Raw genomic sequence first — 25,337 nt, 5'->3', positions numbered from 1 at the left:
CAAAAAGGGACAGTAGAAACGGCATCATATCATTATTTTTAGTTAGATTGAGATAATATTAGCGAAGAACGAGGACTGGTGGAATCTGGCTATGTGCTAATATCGACTTGTCTAGGTCCGGGCAACTGACGTACAATATACATGTTACGTTAATGCTTGCCAAGTTCAATGCTCTCCCTTTACAAGAACGAAAATGTTCTCGATTTTAGGAGCTGTTTCGCGTCGTTTCTTAACAATATATTTGTTTATTTTTTAATGCTAAAGTTTTGGGTTTGACTTTAATTAATCATGACCATTCTGCTGCTTTTATGTTTTAAGCAAGTAAATTTTCTGTTTGATACGATGTACGCATTTAAACAGAAGAAATATTGTGTATATTCTTCATTCTGGAAGGTTCTTTGGCGAGAATATAATGTATTTCTATTATTCTAGAAGTCAATAAACACGCTTCGCACACGGATTATCTCAAATCGATCAATCATAATCAAGAGGCTTCACTTTTAGAAAATCTCCCTTTTATTGAGGAAATAAATATGTATACCTATTACATTTCGCGAAAATCTACATATTAATCATTCTTCTTTTTTGCATTCAATAATACTAATAATAAAAAAATAGTTAAGTCGATCAAATTTGAAATTGATTCCAATCAAAATTTAATTCGCTCAACCAACTCATTGGAAGTACGTTTATGAACAAATAAACTTATAATATTTCAATTATTTTAGTAGTACATATTATATCGAGGTCTTTCTATATATGTACACATATATATACGTATATAGTACATGAAAATGTAGAAAATTAGTTTCACCGTAAGTTGATCACTATATTTCTAGAAATTTGCTTTTTATCACAGCATTACTCTGCCTCTACGTTTGACTAAACAATTGAAAGGTAATTTTTATGATAAAGTGATATCATATGAAATGATATCAGATCATACACTTCTCTTATTATTTACGTTATATATATATATATATATACATACATACATACATACATACATACATACATACATACATACACACACACACACACATGTTCGAGGTGAAACTAATGAGGTAAAATTTATATGTACACGTATATGATGTGCTACGTACAAGCCCAAAAATAAAGGAATCATAAATGTGAAGATGTTTATAAAATGTAAAAATTTTTTTTTGTAGGACAGGTCGATGAAATGACTAGATAAAATTTCGAACATTTAATATAATTTTATTGTCTTGATAGTTTTTATATTATTTATGCAAGTAAATTCACAATATTATTACAAATGACAATATTAAAAAAACAACTGTCGACTGAAAAAACTTGTTCGTATAGAATTTGAAGGTTAATGAAAAATAAATTTTACGTGCTTTTGATACTACAATTGTTGATAAATAAATTAGTGTATATTAATGTAAAATTACGTTAATTCATACGTTTCTTACAACTAAGAATAATAGAACTATGAAAATAACAAAAAAGAACAAATCGTACTGACGTATATCTCACGAGCCGGCAGTTCCAGCCTCTCTGCACAATATTATCGCTTAAACAATACTATGATTGGTGGGATTCAAGGCGTAGAGAGGTAATTGACCATTTTCAATTCACGCAAAAGGACGTCTCATTTAAATAAAAATTATTCAATCCAGAGTGTAGAAGTATCATTCTCGTAGCAGCAACGCGTCTCAAACTCATTGCGAACAATGTATATAGTTTTTCAAGCTATCGTTTGACGTTTAATAGTATAATATTATCAACAAACATGCAGCTTACTATATATGTTTAACAACGCATGGACGCACATTTCACCAGCCTTTCTTTATGTTAAGTCGACATTTCCGTTGAATAAATTGAAAATTCCTATTACTCAGACGGACGTGTAAAGATATAGGACCTCATATTTAATTGTAATCTTCCAAAAAGTAGACTTTTCGACTACCGACTGTGCTTCACAAAAACATATATTTTGAGGAATGCAAAGCGTCTGACCGTCTGAAGCGATCGTAAATTTTGCGAATCTTGCAGTTTAGAAGCATTGTATATTGCTTAATATGCAATACAGTTATGAACTAATTGAAATCGTTGCGTAGCGGTTAGCAATTTAAAAGTTTTATAAATATATTTTAAAGCAATCACGATACTGCTTCAAGATAGACCATGATAGGTCCTAAGTATTTCCGCGTAATTATAGAAATTAATATGCACGCACTAATCGGTATGTCATTCATATCGATACCAAAAGTGACCTGGGAAATAAAATTTATTTAAAATAAATTATATTTCTATCTCGACTAATTAATTCTCAAATTCTGTATAATCAGATCTCGTAGCTGCGCAAAACGAAATAGTTATATATTTCAAAAACTGTCCTCCTTAGAGTGGGATCCAAAAAACATTGTAGTGCGTGTATGCAAAATCTAATCCATAAAATTGGAAGAATAGTTTTTAATGTCCATTAATAGCAGCAGGAATCATAACACCTCCGATAACAGGGAGACAGGTTTGCTTCATTAAGGCCAAGTCAACATCGCGAGCCGCCTGCCTACCTTCGGTTATAGCCCACACGACAAGCGATTGACCCCGACGGCAATCTGTAAATCGATTAATTAGATTAGACTTTAAATTTTTCAATTGATGTCAAATTTCAAAAACATAATAATCAATTACCTCCAGCTGCGTATACTCCAGGTACACTGGTTATGTACTTGCCAACAGGGGTTTCATAGTTTCCACGTGCATCCATTTTTGTTTCCAACTCTTCAGCCATGTACTTTTCAGGACCCAAGAAACCCATTGCAAGCAAAACTAAATCACATTTATATACCTGAAAAATGTAATCAAGATTATTTTATGATTATGAAAACAAGTAAATCGATAAATATTTGTTATACCTTATCAGAATTAGGAACTTCATCCATTTTCCATCGGCCAGCATTATCCTTTGTCCACTCAACATTGACCGTTTTGATACCAGTCACATTGCCTTTTCCATCGTCAAGAAACTCCTTGCTCAGAGTGCTAAACTTTCGAGGATCTTGGCCAAATTTGTGAACAACTTCTTCGTGACCATAGTCCATTTTAAATATTCTTGGAAACTGTGGCCAAGGATTATCGTCTGCCCTATTCTTTGGTGGTTCAGGCAAAATTTCGAATGTAACAATGGATTTAGCTCCCTGGAAAATCCATTTTTTATAAGCTCTATTGAAAAATATGAAAGATATCTGTATTATGACTTTACCTGTCGCAAAGACGTAGCTATACAATCACAACCGGTATCTCCACCACCAATAATAATAACATCTTTATTTTTGGCCATCAATTCTGGCTTTAGCGGATCCTTATTTCCCATCTGTTTTTTCTGCCAATGCTCCAAAAAGGTAACGGCAAAATGAATTCCTTGCAGTTGCCTACCAGGAATAGGTAGATCTCTTGGCCAAGTTGCTCCAGTACAGATTAAAACGGCATCGTATTGCTCGTGCAGTTCCTTTAATGAGTAATAAGAACGTTTAAGTAATTTTATAGTTCCGTTTTTCTGGTGTAAGTGAAAAATAAAAACAATTACTTTTGCTGATACATCTTTTCCAACATTAACGCCTGTCTTAAAAGTAATGCCCTCTTGAATCAGCAGATTAACTCGCCTCTGTACGACTTCCTTTGAAAGTTTCATTGTCGGTATGCCGTACTGCAGAAGTCCACCAACTCTGTCGTTTCTCTCGTATACCGTGACCAAGTGTCCGACTTTGTTTAATTGATGAGCAGCGGCAAGACCCGCAGGGCCTGAGCCAATCACAGCAACTGATTTACCTGTTCTATTGATTGGTGGGTGAGGGACAATCCATCCTTGTTCAAAGGCATGATCAATAATTGCACACTCAATATTTTTTATTGTGACTGCAGGCTCAGAAATGCCTAGAACACAAGATCCTTCGCAAGGTGCTGGGCAAACTCTTCCTGTAAATTCTGGAAAATTATTGGTCTGAAGTAGCTGGTTGAGCGCCTCCTTCCAATTATCTTGGAAAACAAGATCGTTCCACTTTGGAATGATATTTCCGAGAGGACAGCCGTGGCTGCTTTGGCAGAATGGAACACCACACTCCATGCACCTAGCAGCTTGGACTTTTAGCCCTTTTCGTACTCCTTGAAAGTTGTAAATTTCATCCCAGTCTTCGACTCGTTTATCGACTTGTCTATACATTCCAGTCTGCCGTTTGTATTTCATAAAGCCCCTAAAAATACAACGCTTGATTAGTTAATTCAATTGGAAGCCCAATATAATAGTAACTCGAATATATAACTGCTTACTTAATTTTATCAAGTTTCTTTTGTGCGATGTCAGCATCGGCAACAACATCTTCTATATCTATCACAGCTTCTGACTGACCATTTGATACGGCAACAATCTCGTTTGACTGCTTTTCTTTGAGTTTTTCTTCATCTTTCAGTGCTTGTTCTTCTTCTAATTGCTTTAAAGCTCTCTGATATTCATACGGAAATACCTTGAAGATTCGATTGGTGGGTTCTGGCCAAATGTCAAGCAACTCTTTGCCAATCAAAGATCCAGTTTTTTCTACAAACTCCTCCAACAACTCTTGCACGTAATCTACATCTTTTTTACCATTAAGTGGCAGTAGTTCGACCATTTCTGGATTGCATTTGCTGGAAATTAGCGATAAATACAATCATTTTAAAAATTTGCCGATTTTTCCGAATTTCATGTCAATCAATTATTACCTTTTAAACGAGCCATCGACGTCGAGAACATAAGCAATACCGCCAGACATTCCTGCGGCAAAATTTCTACCAGTCAGTCCCAAAATTAGGGCACAGCCACCAGTCATGTATTCACAGCCATGATCACCAACGCCTTCAACGACGACCACCGCTCCGCTGTTCCTCACACAGAACCTTTCAGCAGCAATACCACGGAAGTAGGCACGGCCTGAAGTAGCACCATACATGCAAACGTTACCTACGATCACGTTCGCCTCGGAATTGAACTCTGACTCTTTGGGCGGGTAGATGACAATTTCTCCACCACAAAGACCCTTTCCAACGTAGTCATTGGCATCGCCCTCCAAAGTAACGTGAACTCCATTCGGCAAGAAGGCACAGAAACTCTGACCTGCAGACCCCTTAAGATTGATGTTGATACTGTGTTTAGGGAGACCGTCTTCTCCGAATTTTCTGCGAACGAGCAAATATTTCTTCCTTTTATGGCCAATTTGGAAAACAGGTAAAACATATGTTGTATATAATTACTTGGCAATGTGGTAACTCAAAGTTGAGCCAAACGCTCTAGTTTCGTTGTTGATATTCATTTCGATTGTCACGTTTTTCTCCTGGCCATTAAGTACAAAAGTTGCCTTTTCGATTAAAATGTTATCAGCTCTTTGTTCCAGTTGAAAGTCTTGTTTAATAGTGCCACCTCTGATATTTACTCCAGGTCTCAACTCTAAGGCATTGCGTAGAACCATGGACAAATCAAGCATCTTGGCTTTTTCTAAAGTAATATTTTCTCGAACTTTAAGTAAATCAGTGCGACCAATAAGATCCTGGAACTTGGTGATCCCGAATGAAGCCATAATAGCACGCACATCTTCTGCCAAAGCAAAGAAGAAATTGATAACGTGTTCAGGAGAGCCACTAAACTTTTTTCGCAAAAATGGATCTTGAGTAGCGATGCCAACGGGACAAGTGTTGAGGTGACATTTCCGCATCATCGTGCATCCCATGGCAATAAGAGGAGCTGTACTGAGACCGAATTCATCGGCACCCAATAAAGCTGCAACTACAATGTCGAAGCCAGTACGCATCTGTCCGTCAGCTTGAACAATCATCCGAGAACGAAGGTTATTCAATGTGAGAATTTGATGAGTTTCAGCGATTCCCAATTCCCATGGAAGTCCTGCAGATTTAATACCAGTCCAGCTACTTGCTCCGGTGCCACCATCGTGTCCAGATATAACGACGTGTTCGCCTTTACCCTGAGAATTATCGTCAGTATTCAACGACGGTTCTCACTAATTGAAGATTATAATTGAAAGAAATACTCACCTTGGCTACACCAGATGCCACAACGCCAACACCAACTTCCGATACAAGTTTCACAGATATTCTTGCATTAGGATTTGCGCACTTCAAGTCGTAAATCAATTCAGCTAAATCCTCGATGGAGTAAATGTCGTGATGAGGTGGCGGAGAAATCAAACCAACTCCTGGTACAGAATGCCTAGTCGAGGCAATGTCTGCTGTTACCTGTAGTCATAAACTAATTAGTTAAGCAAAGTGATATTGTAATAAGATTTATAATGTAAAGATAATGTAAGGCTTTACCTTGTATCCCGGTAATTCGCCACCTTCTCCGGGCTTAGCTCCTTGAGCCATTTTAATCTGCAAATCGTCAGCATTGGCAAGGTAACTTGCAGTTACTCCAAACCGACCACTAGCTACTTGCTTAATGGCTGATCGCCTGTTGAACTGTGGGTCTTGATTGAGATACCTATCAGCATTTTCACCACCCTCTCCAGTATTAGATTTGCCGCCAATCCTATTCATGGCAATAGCTAGAGTCTGATGGGCTTCTAAGGAAATACTACCGAAACTCATCGCACCAGTTGCAAAGCGTTTAACAATTTCTGCAGCAGGCTCCACGAGGGATACATCGACCGGAGTGCAGTCTTTAACGAATTCGAGTTGACCACGAAGTGTGCAGGCTTGGACAACTTCCATGGACGTCTTGCGATAGGTTTCATAAGCACTCCAGCTTTTCGAGTTGACGTACTCTTGAAGACTAGCAATGCTACGAGGATCGTTGATGTGTTTTTCTCCGCCAGCTCGCCAGTGGTAGACTCCAGGATTATTTATAACCACAGTATCGAAACTGTCGTCCCAGTAAGTCATACGATGTCGGGCGAAGCCTTCTCTTGCCAAAGTATCAAAGTTCACACCGCCAATTCGAGAATGCGTCCCCTGAAAGCGAAAAATTATTAGAATATTACCCAACACTCGTAAAATTCTTCTGAAAATTTCACACACTCTAAAGCACTTTTCTATAACTTCATCAGATAGCCCGACTGCTTCAAAGATTTGAGCTCCTTTATAAGACTGCAGAGTTGAAATTCCCATCTTGGCCATCACTTTGGCAATACCACGTTCCATAGCTTCAGCGTAACACTGCAGAGATCAACAACATAAATTAATATCCCCTATTATTTTAAAACATTTCTAAGGATAGAATCACTTGAAAGTTTACCTTGAAAATGACTTCATCAGCCATTGAATCATCTAACACATAGTCAGCTCTTAAATTCTTGGCCATTTCAAATACCAAGTACGGACAAATGCCGTCTGCTCCATAGCCAAGTAAAACACACATATGGTGGACTTCGCGAGCTTCACCAGTTTCTAAAATAATTCCAACTTTCATACGTTGTCTTTCTTCAATTAAATAGTGATGAGTAGCTCCGAGTGCCATTAAAATGCTCACAGGAACTCTAAATTCAATAAAAACAATTTAATTTTGTGGTTGAAACAACAGTTATTTGCGGCATCAAAAAAACTTACCTTTCCGGACCAGCTTGGCGATCAGACAAAACAATTAAATGGTAGCCTGCCCTAGCGGCGGCATTGGCTTCATGGCAAACTCTATCCAAAGTCTTTAGTAAGCCGTTAGGACCTTCAGACTTGGGATAGGTGCAGTCAACTACCTGGGCCTGCCAGCCACGGTAGTTTGTATTTTTAATAACTTCAATATCATGCAGGGATAAAATTGGTTGGTCTAAAAATAAACGATGGACAAACAATTCATTGGGTTCTAAAATGTTACTTTCTGGACCAATCGGACATAAAAGTGACATTACGATTTTTTCTCTGAATGGATCGATTGGAGGATTAGTTACCTATGACAAAATTAGAAAAATAACTTTCTTAGACCATTGTTTGACTAAAGATAAAAATTCAAAATTAATATACGTACTTGTGCAAAAAGTTGTTTAAAATATTCATATAAAAGCGGCTGGAACTCGGAAAGGCATGCCAAAGGTGCATCATTACCCATAGAACCTAGAGCTTCTTTTCTACATCACAAATAAATATTCAGTTAATTAAAATATTAACTCTTAATAATGTTTGAAATGATGATAATTTACTTGGTCTTGATCATCGGCAATAGAAGTAGGTTAATGGTTTCAAGTGTATATCCAAACAGAGCGATGCGTTTATCACCACCCCAAACGCGGTTAACTGCAGAGATGCCGTTTTTTGAAACTCCGTTCTTAGGCACTAAAGCGTTGGCGGTGCCGTTTTCAATGTTATTTTGCGCACTGTTGTTTTCAGTTGCCGCATAAGCTTCACGCAACTCATTCATGGTTATCTAAATCCAACAAAATGATATACTTTATGTTTTAGTTCCAAATAGTGAATTATTTTTCTAATAATAAATAAGCCTGTATTCATATTTAAGCACTGATTTATATGTACATTTTAAACACAACTAAATGTAACTATAACAACAGAATATACAGAAACTAGATTTGTATGAAACATATACAACTAATTACCACTAAAGTATGAAAAGTGAAAGAGGGTGATATATAAAATGATAAGAGTACACAGCACATAGAGTACGGAAACCTAAATTATAATATTTGTTGCTATATTCCAAGCGGTTCACTACAATGTTAGAAAAAGGATTTTTTCTTGGGTAATCGATCAAGTCCTTGTTTGAGTCCTTCTGAGCCAATCTTTAATTAATTTCGCTAACGTTTTGATGACGTTTTTATGTCACCAACTCAAAGCTCCAATGACAAACGAACGTATTAACTCACTGATGTCAAAGCGTTTTGATTTTTTAGCAAACGTTCTTTCAGAATTCGAGTTCAAAATTCTGACTAGACATTGAGGAAAGAAAATATGACGAGAGATAGGCTAATGTATGGCTCTATTGGCGTTACCGACTGAGGAAAATAAGTTTTTCCAGGTTTTTTCTTAAAAAAATCAATTAGTTAACTTGAAACTATTTCAGAACATTCATTGTACACAAACAGAGTCATAAAGAGCCATTTTTTTCAATTGTCTTGGAAATCAAGAAAAAAATAATAAAAACTGCAGGTGGTTTTAATTTTTTTTCTTAATTTCCAAGACAATTTAAAAAAACAGCTATTTACAGCTATTTGTTTATGTACGATGGATGTTTTGAAAAATTTATAGTTGACTAGTTAATTTATTCTAGAAAAAATCTGAAAAAATTTTTTTGCTCATCGGTAAGTTTTCTGGATTTTTTTTTGTAATGTTACCGTAAAGAAATCATACTGTAATCATGATCAGAGATGATCACGATAGTTAAAGTTTAATCAATCAATGATAGTTTAACTATGAATTTTTATTTAATCATTGAACCACTCCTTTCTACAATATGGTGACTAGAACGTAAATATTCTACAGAAACCTAATTTAATTTTTTTCTAGGAAACTATTGAGATTAGCACAAATGATCTAAGAACAAAAATATTTTAGAATATATTAAAGAATATTATTGAACATCTATGTGATTTAAACTTGAGTTATTGAGTTAAGTAAAAAATTTTATACAATAAAAATATCTCAGAATGGATTAAAGTATCCTCCAATTTTTCAGAATAAGAAATTTCGGAAATTTAATTTTTTTCATTTGGAAAACCAAAAACCGTCTAAAAATTTTGAAAAAATTTGAAAATATTCTTTGACGAATTGTAAGACATTTTTGTTTCTAGATAACATGCGCTAAATTTAATAGTTTACGAGAAAAAAATTCGATTTTTTTTTTAAATTTTGAGCCCGAATTCTGGAAGAACATAAAATTCTACGTCGAAATATCTGACAATAAATTTTGTTTAACGCCGATAACAAAAAATAACTACGTTGGAAGTTTGCTAAAAAATCAGAATTCTTGAAAGTTAATGGGTTAACTTACATTTAATAGACACACATTTGATAATTTCTTACCGTGAGTATTGAAAAAAAGTTACATGGAATATTGTGTAATATTTATTTGAAAATTCATTCATATAATTTTTTATTGCCAATATTTATATCTCGCAATATATAATTGTGCCAGAAAATGTTCTAGTCTACATTCAATTACACCACACAAAATAAATTTTTTATTTTTAATAGTAAAATATACTGATAGGCAAGTCACATTAGTATAAATGGCAAAATCATTACTATCTAAATTTTTATATGTATCCTATGCATTCAGTTATATGTAAGGTCCTAAAATGTTCTGACAATCCATTCCTAATCCTTTACAATATGAACAATAATAGACCTTTTCTGAGTAATAGATATTTAAGTGCTTATCTAAAGTCCGACATTTACTTATTTTGATTATAAATGTATTTGGAATAGGTATTACTAAATTTTTTCATGACGATAGCAACATAATATACACCTTTGAAATTCTATTATGCAATCATATTGGATCATTCATGTTTAAAGCAAATTATTTGGTTTGCAAGTACAATCTATTTCATCTGAATCATCTATCTGTTTCAGTTTTTGAGCAATTGGTAGAAAATAATATACACGATCTGTATATATACAATTACTATTTGCTAAACTTGTATTGACAGAATTGAATGCAGTACTCAGCTAGAATTTGTATTCTAAAGATAGCTGTTTATTTTTACTATTAATAATAAAATCTTTGAATAGCGATGAATTATTAAAACTGTAGCTAAATGTACACACGTTTTAAAAATTCATGGTTATTTTTTAAAGAAAATTTCGGTCAAGGTAGGTAATGGTTGTATTTGTTGAAAAAATTAGCTATCACTTTGTCCAATTTATGTTAGTGAATTAATTATTGAAACTATGATTATTACTTTTAAAATTTCCATATAAATTTTCACAAGGCCATATGCATAAAACAGAACCGCGTTATTATGGTTAAATTTTTTAATGTCAAAGCTAGAATTTAAGTCTGCTACTCTTGGTTCAATCCACTTTACTGTCGAATTATTAACTAATTTTTTTAACCTGTTTAATGGATTCTTATCAATTTCTTTGTAGTTCGTATTTTGCCATTGTAAATGTCTCTGCCAATAGCAATAATACTATTTATCCTTGTAGTTTTTGTAAATAATATTTTTTTACTTTCAAAATTCTGTCGTATGCTTTGTGTTGTTGAGTATGATGGTACCATGATGTTCTACATATAAACGTTTCTTAATAAAAAGATTAACAATATTAACCAACTCTTGTCGTAATTTATTATTTTTCGTTGGGTTCGGTCTCTCTGTTATACAAAATTCGAAACTATTAAAAATGTCGAAAAACGTACGTTTATTTGAATTGTAAGTGAAATTAAAATTTGTTTTCTAATAAAGATAAAGACGAATCAAATCAACATCTTTTGGAATGTAAGTGTTTATTAAGTTAATAAACCATTTATTACAGATATCATCACTACATTCATGCTTTTCAAATTCAATAATACCACTATAATTATTGTCGATTGCTGTATTGTTGTTAGTGCTGTACGTTGTAGAAACATTGTGAAACACCGTCCAATACTCATAACATGCAATGTGTCCTAAATTTCTATAGGTATAGACCTTACTAAGTTCGTTAGTAACAAGATTCTTACTATCGAAAAATCTGCCATGTTTTTCAAAGGAAATAGACTTAGAAAGGAATTGAGCTATTTATTTAACAATATTAAAAACTTGACAAACAAAACTATAGTGAAATCTTTTACTACTATTTATAAAAATTCTTTATAATTGTTAGTATTAAAATGGTAAAGTACAGCAAGGCCTAGATGCGTAAATGAGAACGATTAATAGCAACATTATAGAGTTAATGGGTTTTCAAACCAACTCATGTTTTACCTAAATAATTTTGCATAAAGTTGTCTTCCAAATACATATTTAAAAAAATTGTTTAGCATAAATATCAATGCAAACTGAGACTTATTTGTGTATTCCCGTTTGGCAAAAAGCTAACCGATACTTTCGACGATTCCTCTTAGAAATGACACACGCAAAAAATTATTTAGACAAGAATGTGACTTTTGCTCAATACCTGCGGTAACAAATAACTAAACGTATATTCAATGAGCATAACTTAACACGTTCGTTTATTGTAGCCTTTAGACGAATGATTTAAAAACGTCCCCGAAACGTCGCACTATAATTTATTGTTACTTCGGTATAAATAATATTAAGTAGCGCCTCTTAGGAAAAAGATAGAAAAAAAGAAAAAATACGATTGAAAAGCTTAAGAGTAGTAGATTAAGGTCAAATCATTTTCGATTCGCCATCACATTATTTACACCCTCAAAACTCGTCCCCAAAATATAAAATTTAGAAAAAATTCACATTTTTTGCTAAAAGCAAACGGAAAACGCATTGGTTTATCAAAAAAATTTTATATAATAATTTTAACTTGACAATAATTGTTCCATCAATTTGCAGGATTATTTTGACAAAATTATGTTTTCAACCCTTACAAAGCGGTAGAAACCTACCTGATGGTTAATACTCATGGTATAAATAAAAAGGTGTATTTATTTCTTCAGATATTCTCCACCTATTGTCCAAATTTCAAGCAAATCGATGCATAAGAACGAAAATTAGAACTAAAACTCTGATAATCTTAAATATTTCTAAATATAAGGGTTATAAAATTGTTTGGCTCAATTCAAACAATGGATTCTTATTCGTCATCTCAAAAACTGTTAAATAAATGTTTTGTATCGATTAGAAAACAAATTTTTTTTTTATAGTTTTTGAGCGAAAAATGTAAATTTTATCCAAATTTTATACTTTAGAAGTTTTATTTTAATTTTGACGATATAAATGAGGTGCTGGTGAAACGAGAATTATTGTACCTTTATCTACTATCCTTAAACTTTTAAATATTATTTTCCTGTTTTTTTTTGTCTATATCTATGTGACAATAAATTATAGTGTGGCGCCGAAGTTAATAATATATATTGACTCAGAAGGACCTAAAAAGGAAAGATTTGATCGATTACCTAAAAAACTCCTTTTCCGGAAACGAAAATTGTTCAGACTAAAAGTAATACAACACCAACTAGAGACACGATAAACACCAGAAAGAATAACACACATATCAATTTAGATGACACTTGTCGGCACTCACCATCTTTATAATACACCAGTCACAGTCAGCATATGGAGAAATTTGAAAAAAATGATTTTGAATTAAAAATTTGCCAATTGATCTAAGCAATGATAATTTCAGTCCTTGTCTTGGTCATGTTTTGGCAACGGAATACGATTTATAAAACAGTTATGTACCGAGAAATTAAACATTACAATGGTGATTTTCAACTGATTTGTAAGACATTCACAGTACAAGTAATTGATATAATGTTGAAACAAAAAAACCTTTTGCAAATAATTTACTTGGTCAATTGACTGCTTATCCTTAAGAACAGTACCTGATTTTTCAGCCACAAGGAGTGAGGCCGGCTGCGGGCAATTTTCAATTTTAACTCCACGTCCTGGATGATTTGCTTTTCTTCGGTGTCAACCAATAACATTCTTCCAGGCTTCAAGCGGCTCTGAAAATAAAACAAAACAATCATGAGTACCCGTATCCATGAATTCTAAATTTGTTAACATATATTTATGACAGCACTGGATGACGGTCCTACTCCTCTATACAAACCTATTCCTTAGATGATATTAAATTATATATTATAATTACATGACATGATTAAAAATAAATTATAATATAATGAAATTTTTTTCGTCAATGCGGCATCAAATTCGTAAAAATGCTTTTTTGATTGAACATTGACATTCTGTTTTTACAATGTTAACATACAAGTTTTCGAAATTGTCATCATCAAACGACGAAAAAAATGATTATTTTCAGATAAAAACAGAATATCAGCACAAAGAAGCGTTTTCATAACATTGGTAATACGCGACCAAAGAGAAAAACAGATTGAAAAAAAAAGGGAAATAGTAAAGATTGAAAGAGTGAACGAAAATTAAGGAGGGATCAAAGATTATGGAATAAGTTAAGTATAACAGATAGTTAATGCCCTATCAGCAATCCTTGCAGCTAAAGAATCGTCCCACAAGAATGTGTTGGTCCTGAAACTCTCGGAATGTGCCGAGATAGTCGTAGTGAAAGGGGGTGAGTGAGGCTGTGATGTTCATGATGCCAAGATATCAATGTGTCGGGAAAAAAATAGAATAGTAATAGTTAGGTAATAATCGGCGGGGTGCGCGGAAAAGAATAGCTGCGTTGATCAATCAAGAAGCCCATTATAGTACACTGGACTCTGCCCCCGCCTGTCTCGAGCCTCGGTCGTGTCTCTCTCTTTCTTTCATTCCACTCCGTTTCAGTATTGGGCCTTTTCAAGTTCCTTGAGTTTACCTTGAGGACAACATTGCTGGGCGGAGTGTCATAGACGCCCACTTCGGACGCCATCACCATCATGTTATCCTTAGTGACGTAGAAGCGCGATGGGCGCAGGCCATTTCTGCCAAACAAAAATTCAAAAAAGTCTTTTGTAGTAGCGGTCCTGTGTGTCTTTAGCGCAGCGCTGTAATTATCGCCTCGAGATATACATTGTAGCTTCGTTACTTATTCGATTTTCTCTTTCTCTCTCTTTTTCTCACCGTAGTTCGTTCGTTTGCCTTTCCAGCCGGCATTCGCACAAACTCTCTCTCTCTCTCTTTACTCGACCGTTGCACGTGTCAACGCACATGCGGCGCATCATTGCAACTACTGGCACAGAGTTTGCGAACGACATTGCTTGTACGAATTCTTCCGGGTTCCTGTCTCTTACTCGCTCACTGTGTCAAACTGTGACGCAGAAGGTGCTCGATCAAGATCAAACCCTGCCAGATTCAAACACTACAAGCAATTGTCGTTTCACCTAATACCTCCTATTATTTTTCCATTATTCATCACATTTTCAACTAGCAACCTGACGAATCATTAAATTTTCACTTGAATCCGTTCTCTTATCACCTTTCAAATCTCTCAATGGTTAGTGTAATATTAAATAGTAAACTAGTGATATTCTGACGTAATGAAGAGCAGTGATAAATAACAACATATAAAGGGGACAAATCATAATCAAACTCGCTATTTAAAATTGCTCTCCGTCGCTCAGAGATTCTGAATAAAATCCGACCACCATCATAAGACGATAAGAGACGTGAAAATCAAAACGATATTTATCAAAAGAAATTTCGTACTATGTTAGTCTGTATAGTCTTCCAAATTTGATGACTCGTCAAATTTCAATAACGGTAATATTCAAATGATAGAGGTCAGCATATATCAAATCCCGTTGATGATGTGGTGCAAACTGTTCATGAAAGCAAAATCGAGTATACAGTGCAGTGAAATGGAGTGAAATGACTACCTGTCGAGTATAGCACCGATGTAGCGGCCGTCGGTGAAGGTAAGAAGCGCTGGTCCGTCCCACGGCTCCATCGCGCACGCTGCCCAGTGATAAAAATCTCGTTTCTCCGTAGCCATTGTCAAGTCATTCTGCCATGCTTCTGGTACCATTGTCATCACAGCCTAAACGATAAAAAATCAAACAATAGAATGACTTTGTTTACCTGTGCAAGTGTAAAAGCAATAAGGAGCATGAAATTTCATCATAGTGAAGTCATAATCAAAATAAATCATGAATTGGATCCAATTTATAATCATCGAATTGGCCGTAGGTAAAGTACGAAGGTATCGCAAAGAGACTTACCTCGGGTAATGAACGTTGACCGGCCATGACGAGAAACTCGAGCACGCAATCGGCCGAACCAGAGTCGGAAAGATTGGGCTCCACCACGGGGTAGAGCTGTTTCAGTTGATCACCAAATACACTGCTCTTCATCACGCCCTCGCGGGCCTTCATAAAATTCACGTTACCCCGCAAAGTATTGATCTCGCCATTGTGAGCCAGCATTCTGTATTTGAATCAAGCCGAAATCACTGTATTGTCCGAATGGAATTAGGACGCTCGAAAGTTTCGAAATATCAGACTCACCGTAATGGATGAGCTCTCTCCCAGCTTGGGAAGGTATTGGTGGAAAAGCGCGTGTGCACCAGTGCCAGGTAAGTTTCGAATTTTGGCGACTGCAAAACGAAACAGAATGGTCAATATAGCGTCGAACGCGTAGTTGAGTTACTCCGGTAGATTGATTCACGCATGTACGTACCTTCAAGTCGGTGAAGTAAGCCCATAATTGATCAGCAGTGAGTTGTCCCTTGTAGACGATGGTCTTCAAGGACAGAGAACAAATGTAGTACCTCAAGCCGGGCTTGGGTATGCGGTGCGAGGACTTCTTTCGCAATACAAACACCTAAATGAATGACGAGAGGCAATTAAAATAGCTGCGAGTCGGTTTTTCCTGGCAATTAAAGTTGAAATGCCAAGGTGCGGAGCGAAGGAAGGAGTGCTTAAGAGCCGCGGCAATTTCAGAATTACAAAATAGAACTATCAGCTTCGGCAAAGCGCCAAGTTACCATCCAGGCGCCAAGTTTCGATTTCGGTCAGCTAAGTGCGGATAGATGTGCGCGTTCGAATTGACGTGGGCACGCAGACGACAAAGGGGGTAGCTCGACCGAATGAATAATCGAGAGAGGAAGAGAGGGTTGGCGTAGTTCAGTGTGCTCAGCGCTATATTTACCTGGCGGTTCAAGGCTTCGACTTCTTGATCGCCGGTCACGAACACCTGACGCATGTACGGCTCGCATTTCTTCGCCACTTGGCCCAAGTGAGAGTTGTCCGTCGGTACGACGCGCCAGCAGATTACCTGCGCGAACGATACGGTTATTCTCTTATAACTCAACGCAATTGCTTTGTGGGCTTCAAGAAAAATGTCTCATTGAACAATTGCGAATCATACGAATTCATTAATTGGATCCGTTGTTTTAATCATTGACTAGGCATGAGCTAAAAATTTCGTTGAAAACTTTTAAAACCGTCACATCAACTTACTCGCAAGTTGCATTCCTTGGCAAGTTTCTCGAAAGCTATCTCCGATTCCTTGTGGGTATGCTTGTCCAGGAATAGTATTCCAGTGGCGTAGCGTCCGAACTCTGGCAGCTCGATTTTCTGCTGCTCTCTGCAACGACGAGCGAGAGAAAAAAAAACATCATTGCTGGTTGCCGAGATTCGTTGATAACACTTGAAAGCGACTTTTCGTCGAAGAAATTCAGTTGTTTTGATAGGACACGAGGAAGAAAAGCACATCGAAATTCAAAGTGTCAAATTTATTGCGTTCACGTGAAAATAATATTTCGTGTTTTGCAGACAGATATTATTGCGTTGATTTATCGTCAGACGCTAACGACGCTCAATAATAGTAATCTCGAAAGATGGAAGAGATTCCCTTGCCAACGAAAATGTTTTGTCGTTGTGAATGGCACTCGGGATTGATTGATTGTTCGAGTAAACGTGGACAAGAATCAAGTAGCACGTAGTTAATAAATCGTTCGCGAGGCAGCGAGATGCAAGTCTCGATTGGAAAGCCGGTGCATACTTACCGAAGTTCGTCGGCGTAGTACTGGTGCGGTATGGCGCAGAGTACGCCGGCACCGTCGCCCGTGTCGTTGTCGCAGGCACAAGCACCCCTGTGATGCATGCGCGCCGACAGCGTTTCCGCATCGCGAACGATCTGTGGAGGCAAAGACAAGGCAATTGAGTCGAGCGTGCAAGTCACTTGGGTAGCTGCCGCTCGGCGCAGCGGCCCGAAGCAGGCAGATCTCGCGTTCGCGTCGCAGTCGCCTCTTCGCTGGCAGAACCGACGAGTCGAGCGGAAAGCAAGGGAAAGCGGGAGCTCACCTTGTGAGAGCGCTTGCCGTCGATGGCGACGATGAAGCCAACGCCGCAGGCATCCTTCTCGAGCGTCGGATCGTAGAGACCCTGCTTCGCCGGAAGCGACCACGGCTCGCCGTAGCTCATACTTGCCGACCTGCAACGCGACGATTCCACGTCAGTTGGTTGGGTCCTCTCGACCGCGTTTACGTCTAAGCTGGTCGCAGCCCGATCGCGGGCGCGCTGCTTTTCGCGCACGCGGCGAGCGCGTGCATAAGCTTATCGAGGTCGCGGTTTCTTTAACGCTCTCGTCTCCTAACGAAACGCCGCTCGTCGCCGCGAACGCAGAGCGGCGCGATCGGCAGTCGCGTTCGCGGCTGCGGAAGAAGAGCAAACGACGGAGCGCATTTCCGGGTGAACCGGCACGCGCCTCTCGTTACGGATCGCGCAGATCTGACTCAGACGAGGCCGATCGATCGATCAAACCGTGGGGGAAACAAAAGCGCTTATCGGGGGCTCGCGAAGCAAAACAAGTGACTAATTGTTCGTACGCCGCAGAGGCTTAACACTAAATTTATCGTTCGTCCCGCACTCCAGACGCCACGCGGACGCTACCAGCCTGATCGCTCGATATCTCTGTCGATCGGCTACTGATACGGCAGTCCGGTCTCGGCGTGTGTACAATAAATAGACACGGCGACGCCGCGCAGCCTTGGCACGGCTGCTACCGAACGGTTATGCGCGCGCGATAATTACGGATTATCGTTTCTCCGGCCGGGTGAGCGTTAGCCAAGCGGCGTAGAAAAAGAAACAACCGAGGCGAAGGAAAAAAAAAAACGAAAAAAAATTGTTACGTCGAGCCACGTTCACGGCACCGCTCTGCATTTTGCGTCGCGGCGACATTCCGGCCGAAAGTACGCTCGTGACACGGCCGCGATGGCCAATGCGGCGAGTCGCTCGATCATCGGGAAAGTCTTGTCAGCGCGGACGTTCGATTGCGCTTGTCTCGCTGCGATTTGGCTCATTCGAGGCTACGCCGAATTCCGAGACGAGCACGCGCAAACGATAATTAACCCGCGGCGTTTTTAATGCGAAGCGAAATTTCGTCGCGGTCAAGAGCGGAGGTGAAGGAAACGCGAGATCGCAATTGCATCCCGACGGAAATGCGCCGCGCGGCAGCGAGAGCGGGAGAAAAAAAAAACGCGGTCAATTAGCCGGAGCTGAAATCCGCCAGAAGCGGCGCCTGCATACGAACGCGCGCGGCCCGCGCATTGGGGCAATGCAGCCAGAGCAGCCGGTGCCTCGCGAAGGGTTTATCGACGCGTCGCGCGCGGCTTACGTAAGCGCGACGGCGCGGCTGCTTCGCGTCGGCAGCTTCGCGCTTCGTGCGCTTTACCCTGCCGCCGGCCAAGGGCGAAGCGTCGGCGGACTCGAGGAACGAAAGCAGCGCAACGAGCACGGCTCCCGCGCGCTACATGCCATCCCGAAGCAGCTGGGGAGCCGTGCAACGAGTGGAGCAACCGCGACGATCGTGGAATTGGCGAAGCTCCGTAGGCGCTGATGTAACGCGAAAGTGCAGCGCCGAAGTGGAGTTGTATCGATCCGCGCGCGTGTGTGTAAAGCCGCGATGGCCGCTGGCCACGGCACGGGTCGACGGACGGTACTCGCGGCGTCTAAAATAGCAGAGCACGGGCAGCACCACAGCGGCAGCCCGCGCGGTGTGCGCGGCGTGCGGCGCGTGGTCGCGCCGTGGGCTCGCTTCTTGGCCAGCGCGCCGAAGGTTCGCTCGCGGCAGAGGAGGACCCGCGACCGCTCTGCCGACGGTCGACTCGGGCCGATCGCGCCAAGGTCGGACGCGCGCGCGCGGCATTGACGTCAGCCGCGGGCCGACGGCAGTCGCGCGGGCTGCGCGCCCCGATCCTCGCGCGACGCGACGCGCACGCCGCCCGGACTATCGATCCGCCGATACGCCCACGCGACGGCACTTTGACCCCGTTCGCGTCCTCGGCGCTATTTATTCGTCGGCCGTCGACGCGGCTCGCGCGAGAGACGGCTCCGAGCTTACCTACTCGCAGCGGGGGGTCGCGCGGGTTCGATCGCCGGGGCTCGGCGGCGTGACGCAGTTCTACTATGGCTACGAGCGTCGCTCGCTGTGCGTCCGTGTCGGTCGAGAGCCTCGCCGCAGAGACGTGCGCAGTGTGGCTGGTTCCGTTCCGCTGCTTCGCGTGCGGCTCGGAGCGCGAAGCCAGACTGCTGGAGCGGGCGACCGCCGCTCGCCACCGGCGTTGCGGCTCGCCTCCCACCGCGCGCCCAACGTACCCCCCTCGACGACCCCCCACCCCCGCCCCCGACAAATTGATCGCCGCTATCTACGAATTTTCCCTCTCGCTCGGGCGCAGCAGCTCGCGATGCCCGCCACGTGCGCAGCCGCTCGATCGACTGATTGCGCAGCAATCTTCCGCGACCGGCTCTCGCGCGGCTGCGTTACGTAACTCGGATTTTTCGCTCTCCTCTCTCGCTCTCTCGCAGTCATTCGACATTAAAAACTTTCGAGACGCCTTCCGACTGGTGCCTTTGTCAAACTTTTCTCAGGCACGACCGCGGCTGTCGCGGAAATTCGGAAAAAGTTGACTTTCCACGGGCGCGAAAAGAAAAGCAAGGCAGGCAAGCGAACCGACATTTTCCAGCGAGCAGCAGCTCGCGCGTCGATCGTGCGATTGCGTTTCGCAATGCAAGCTCGATCGGAGCGCAGCGTGTATTTCCAGAAATTAAACCGCTATCAATAATCCACCTGCGAGCGTACACGCGGGCCAATTAGAGGAAAACTACGGCAAGTTCGCGGCTGTTATCGACCGGATGACAGGCGATTTGTTTCTTCGGCGGTGAGAGCGAGCAAATTGGAGCGGGCTGAGCCCGATCAAGTTATTCTTAGAAGCAACATTGTGCGCGGCTCGTCGGTCGAGGAAGGCGAAGAAAAAGCTGACTGTAAGCGACGTTATCGGTGTCTCGGGCACGGCCGATAGCGCGTGTAAACAGCGTCTGGAGGGGCGCGGGTGTGCGCATGCAGGAGCTTTCGCAGGTGTCTCGGGCCGTAAGTGGGCTTGCGTCCGCGGTGCGCCGATCGCCAAGACGGCGGGAAATCGGCGGGAAATCGGCGGCGGGGGGCGACGGTCGCCGCTTGTTTGGGGAAGTGCCTGCCGCGATAAGCCGCCGCCTCTCGGTCGGGGGCACGTGTCGATACGCGTGTACGTACTTTGCCCAGCCGGCGCGGTGCGACGGCAATCGCGACTGGCCGTCGAGTCGCGGCCAGAGAGCGCGGCCTCGAAGATGCCCGGGCGTCGAGACGAAGCAGCTCTCACCGGGCCTCGGTCGCGAGAAGCAGCCCCCCGATCGGGTGGCGAGCGCGTCGCCGCTTATCGCGCAACGATTAGCCAACGCGTGACGCGTGGCGGAGCTTATCGAACCGCTATAGCGGGCGCCCAGTGCCGATCCGACTGCGGCGCACAAGCGTCAATCATCTGCTCGGCGATAAGAGTCGGCCGGGCAACCTCCGGCGTCCCGACCCCAAAGAAAGTGCGACCGATCTCCGACCTTGGCCGGCTTGCCGAGCCGGCGGTTCTCGCGGTCCGTCGGGCCAGCGGAAAAATGCCGTAACGCGAGAGCGCGCGCGGCGATCGATTACTCCTCGTCCGCTTCCCCATTGTTGGCCTCTCGCGTTACGTCCTCGCGGATTCGCGGCCGCGGTCGTTGCGCGCCAACGACGTTGCGTCACCCGGGACGGCGCGCGGAACACACGCGCAGCTCTCAGTCGCGTCCGCCACGCGAACTGGGAAATCGACGGCCGAGCCAGTTACGCAAGTCAGCGCGAGCGAGAGCCGCGGCTCGTCGACGGACTCGCCGCGCGATCGGCGCCTCGTCTTCAGCTTTCGCAGGAACTTGTTCAGGAGAAAAGGTGGGCAAGGAAGCGCGCGGAGCAGCGCCTGGCGCCCAAACTCGAGAGGCGCGCGCCAAGATCGCCCGAGGCTCCCGGCCGGCGTGGCCGACGCTTCCGCGCCCCCCTCGAAGGCCCGCGCGGCCAACGCGTCTCGCGAGGCCTACTTCCGAGGCCTCTGTCCGTCCCCGTCGCCCCGGCAGACTTTCGCGCGAGAGCCCTTCTCTCTGTCGCTCGATCGATCAAACGGCAACGACGCCCGTGTCCACCCCGAGTCGCACGCGGGCGTGCCGCAGCGCTCGCGCCGACGGAAATTGATTTTTCGGCGGTGCTCCGCTCCGCCCACGCAGCGCCGACAAAAAGGCACGATTCGGCCGGTTCGTCGCTTGGCAGCCGAACGCCGTTCGCTATTTATTTATTTCATTTGTATTTTTTTTCAAGCTCGGTCATACGACGAGCTTCCGCACTGATAGCGCTCTCGTCTCGACTTCCACTTGCGTGCCATTATCGGCGGGGTTTCGATTAAAAAGCGTCACTCGACTCCGACGCCATTCCGCCCGTCCGCCGCCGCACACCCGCGCGAGCGTCACCAAATTTCCTCGACAAGCTCATCGCGAGACAAAGGCTAACATTGCGCAAAAGGAAGCGATTGGCGGGCTGTGGTTGCGCAACGCCGAGCGGCTGGGGCGACGCGGCGCTCCGCGCTCGTAAATCACGCCGGCTGCTCAAAGTAGCGCCATCCGGGCGAAGAATACTGGCTGGCGAGAGCGACGACGAACCCGCCCCGCTGACTCTCGAGACGTGGCCTTTGCCTTCGGCCCTGCGATGCCGCGCGCGCCGCAGGTGCTGCAGCGATCGACCGATCAGACGCGAGTTGCAGCCTCGTCCAACTGGCATGCGACGATCGCGCGCCGAGCGTTTGAGGAAAACGTCCTTACTCCGGATTCGCAGATATATGTCGAACTGGTTAAATGTCATTCGCACCTGAGCGACGTCACGTGCCAGCTCAGGCTCGGCGACGCCAATTGTCTTGCGGAAAGAGAGAGAGAGAGAGAGAGAGAGAGAGAGAGAGAGAGAGAGAGAGAGAGAGAGAGAGAGAGAGAGAGAGAGAGAGAGAGAGAGAGAGAGAGAGAGAGAGAGAGAGAAAGAGAGGGAGAGAGAAAGAGAGAGACCGCAGGAAAAAGCTCGAGGTGTGTGTCCGCCGCGCCAAACCTGTTCTCAAATCGTAGAGCGCCGCGAGAGCACGTTGCGAGAGCGTGCACAGCCAAACAACGCACACAATCGGCCCTTCAAATTGCTGGCCTATTTTACATTGGGTGCACTGCACCTAATTACATTTCATGTATTTTCAGCTGCTCAAAACACGTCTTTCGTCGGTGATTTGCTCGAAAATCAACAAATAATCAGTGGTCAACAATTCAATTGTTTAAACGGCCATAATTTGCTTATCAATTGACTCAGCGATATTTCAATAATGGCCATGCATTCTTCGCCTCATGACCAATCCATAGACTTTTCCCGATCCGGATACTATTTAACAAACTTGCGATACTGTAATTTTAGTTCAATGGTTCCGTCGACTGCCTGGCTTGCTCATTCGCGCTCGCGCTGCCTATCCCGTGTTATTGTTGGAATCTCAATACCTCAAGTTCTGTCCAACATTTTTCAGTTCTGAAAGAACTGGTGCACTCGTTATTAGATAGCGAATGCATGGCATATTTCCCAATGTCACTGGAACGACTGATAAATCTTTTATGGTTATTTAAGCGTTTAATTTGTTTGCAACTAATTTACTCGTGCATTTGTGGATAAACCGACATTGAAATTCGTAATTGAGCCAGCTCAGAGTACATCAAATGCACTTGGGTAGAGCCGGCCACCCCCATTGGCCACGTAACCCCCTTGGCTTCAAGAACAAGACTACAGCGCGATCTTTCTCGCGACTGTGTACACACAAGAATCTGAGCGAAATGACATTGAGCTCGAACGCTCTTTTAGAATGTAAACATTGCGAGCCGCGAGCAAAGGAGAACAAACAGCCAATTCGCAACGTCAGACAGGACAACCGACTGTACTCCGCATAAATTTTCCCCGTAAGTGCAATTAGCGCAACTGTGACACACTTTGTCAATTAGATAACGTATCGAGACGATAAAGCGCGCGTCTCTCATCAATTCGACTGCGCGTATATGGCAACAGACCCGGCCAAGTAAAAGAGGTCTTATCGAGCCCACGCGGTAAATTCGGCTTTCCACGGCGCGTGAACCTCGTCAAATATTCACTGTAGCGGTATCCTGTTTTAGCCATAATATCATCGATCGCAGCAAAGTACACCAAGCTGTAATACGACGTACAAGCGCAAGTGTTTTGCGAAACCGTTTTTTTCTAGATAGCACATTTATTACGATGAATCAAAAAATAACGTCGACAACAACGAAAAAATTTGCGGAATGGTATCTACGAATGTCGAATTGTCGAGATAAAAAATTTCCAAAAATTCCATCAATAATGAATCATAAGTGCTTCCGCTCTATATTCGCACGAAGAACTTACGGAAACAGTTGTATTTAGCACCGATGATTTGATATTAGGGGCTGGTCCATATGAGTACACGGTCGTTAAAACGTCTGTACCTAGAATAAAGGGATTGAAAGGGGGATGTCCGTCACACGACAGTTGGATGAAAGGAGTAGAACGAGCGGTTGATGAGCACGAGGGTGAGTGCCGACAAAAGACAGGCGTACCGTAGATATTTTTAGCCTACAAGAAAGACAGAGAGAGAGAGAGGAGAGAGAGGAGAGAGAGAAGAGAGAGAGAGAGAGAGAGAGAGAGAGAGAGAGAGAGAGAGAGAGAGAGAGAGAGAGAGAGAGAGAGAGAGAGAGAGAGAGAGGGAAGGAGCGACGAACGGCGAAGGCGTACTCTTTCTTTCTCACGAGTATTCACGTCCGCCATTATCGCCGGAACGCGAAAAGCACGTTTGAACAACCGTTAGCTTATACCTTAAAATGACTGTCTGGTCAAAGTGCTGCTGCCGAGTACTGCCCGGCGAGACAACCTCCTTCTCTTGCTACTGTCGACGCAATCAACGCCTTGATGCACCGGCAATAGCAGATGCTCCGCAAAACTGCACACAGAGATTCCAATAGAAACACCACTGGGGGAGTCCACAGTTAGAGCCGGCTCCCTTAAACCCCTTCGTTCCTGCCTGCTGAAAGCACACAGCTCTGCCTGCCTACAGTGGCTGCTGTACGAATGTGCGAATTTATCACGACGATCGAGTGCTTGGCGATATTTGATTGGTTTTTCTTTGCAGAAGAAGGCTGGGGATTCAGAGATAAATGATTAGGGAACAGTAACAGCGTCAGAGTGTCCGTTGGCTCGACCGGTTCGCGCACGAATGCACACGAATGCTGCTACTAGTTCTGCCGGAGCGCGAACAAACTCGTCGTCGCGCGGACACGTTTGTGTGTGGTACGTGCGTGCGTATATATTTATATGTGTATGTGTCGAGACCTGCATACGCGCAAGTTTCTCCTGGTCCGCGACTGCTACTGCTGCGTTCTCGAAACACCAATAACTGCGCGCGCACCATCCCGTACATACATATACATTTGC

At 42.6% G+C, this 25,337-nt stretch overlaps 1 protein-coding gene across 2 annotated transcripts; it reads right to left on the bottom strand.

The window, feature by feature from the left end:
• Positions 1 to 1,203: 1,203 nt before the first annotated feature.
• Positions 1,204 to 25,188, bottom strand: LOC131674568 (uncharacterized). Of its 2 annotated transcripts, none has more exons than XM_058953308.1 (26): positions 24,722 to 25,188; positions 17,819 to 17,948; positions 17,521 to 17,651; positions 16,973 to 17,099; positions 16,662 to 16,787; positions 16,191 to 16,334; positions 16,019 to 16,107; positions 15,734 to 15,938; positions 15,392 to 15,552; positions 14,392 to 14,497; positions 13,442 to 13,564; positions 8,142 to 8,365; positions 7,970 to 8,069; positions 7,558 to 7,892; positions 7,247 to 7,487; positions 7,030 to 7,167; positions 6,328 to 6,963; positions 6,049 to 6,249; positions 5,254 to 5,978; positions 4,726 to 5,178; positions 4,297 to 4,650; positions 3,557 to 4,220; positions 3,233 to 3,478; positions 2,886 to 3,167; positions 2,662 to 2,818; positions 1,204 to 2,585 (listed from the first exon to the last, which is right to left on the bottom strand). In XM_058953308.1, exons 2-26 carry the CDS (start codon positions 17,936 to 17,938, stop codon positions 2,440 to 2,442), a joined length of 6,234 nt encoding a protein of 2,077 aa, XP_058809291.1. In that variant the 5' UTR covers positions 17,939 to 17,948; positions 24,722 to 25,188; the 3' UTR covers positions 1,204 to 2,439. The 2 variants fall into 2 exon arrangements, with proteins under 2 accessions (XP_058809291.1, XP_058809290.1); XM_058953307.1 differs by lacking the exon at positions 24,722 to 25,188 and adding an exon at positions 19,857 to 20,026.
• Between the last annotated feature and the right edge of the window lie 149 nt (positions 25,189 to 25,337).

This window comes from Phymastichus coffea, unplaced genomic scaffold (assembly GCF_024137745.1).
Source record: "Phymastichus coffea isolate CEN01 unplaced genomic scaffold, Cenicafe_Pcof_1.1 PCOF00255, whole genome shotgun sequence".
In the NCBI taxonomy this organism is placed as follows: domain Eukaryota; kingdom Metazoa; phylum Arthropoda; class Insecta; order Hymenoptera; family Eulophidae; genus Phymastichus; species Phymastichus coffea.
The sequence above is the reverse complement of the archived record's forward strand: the minus strand, read 5'-3'. Positions and strand labels throughout refer to the sequence as shown.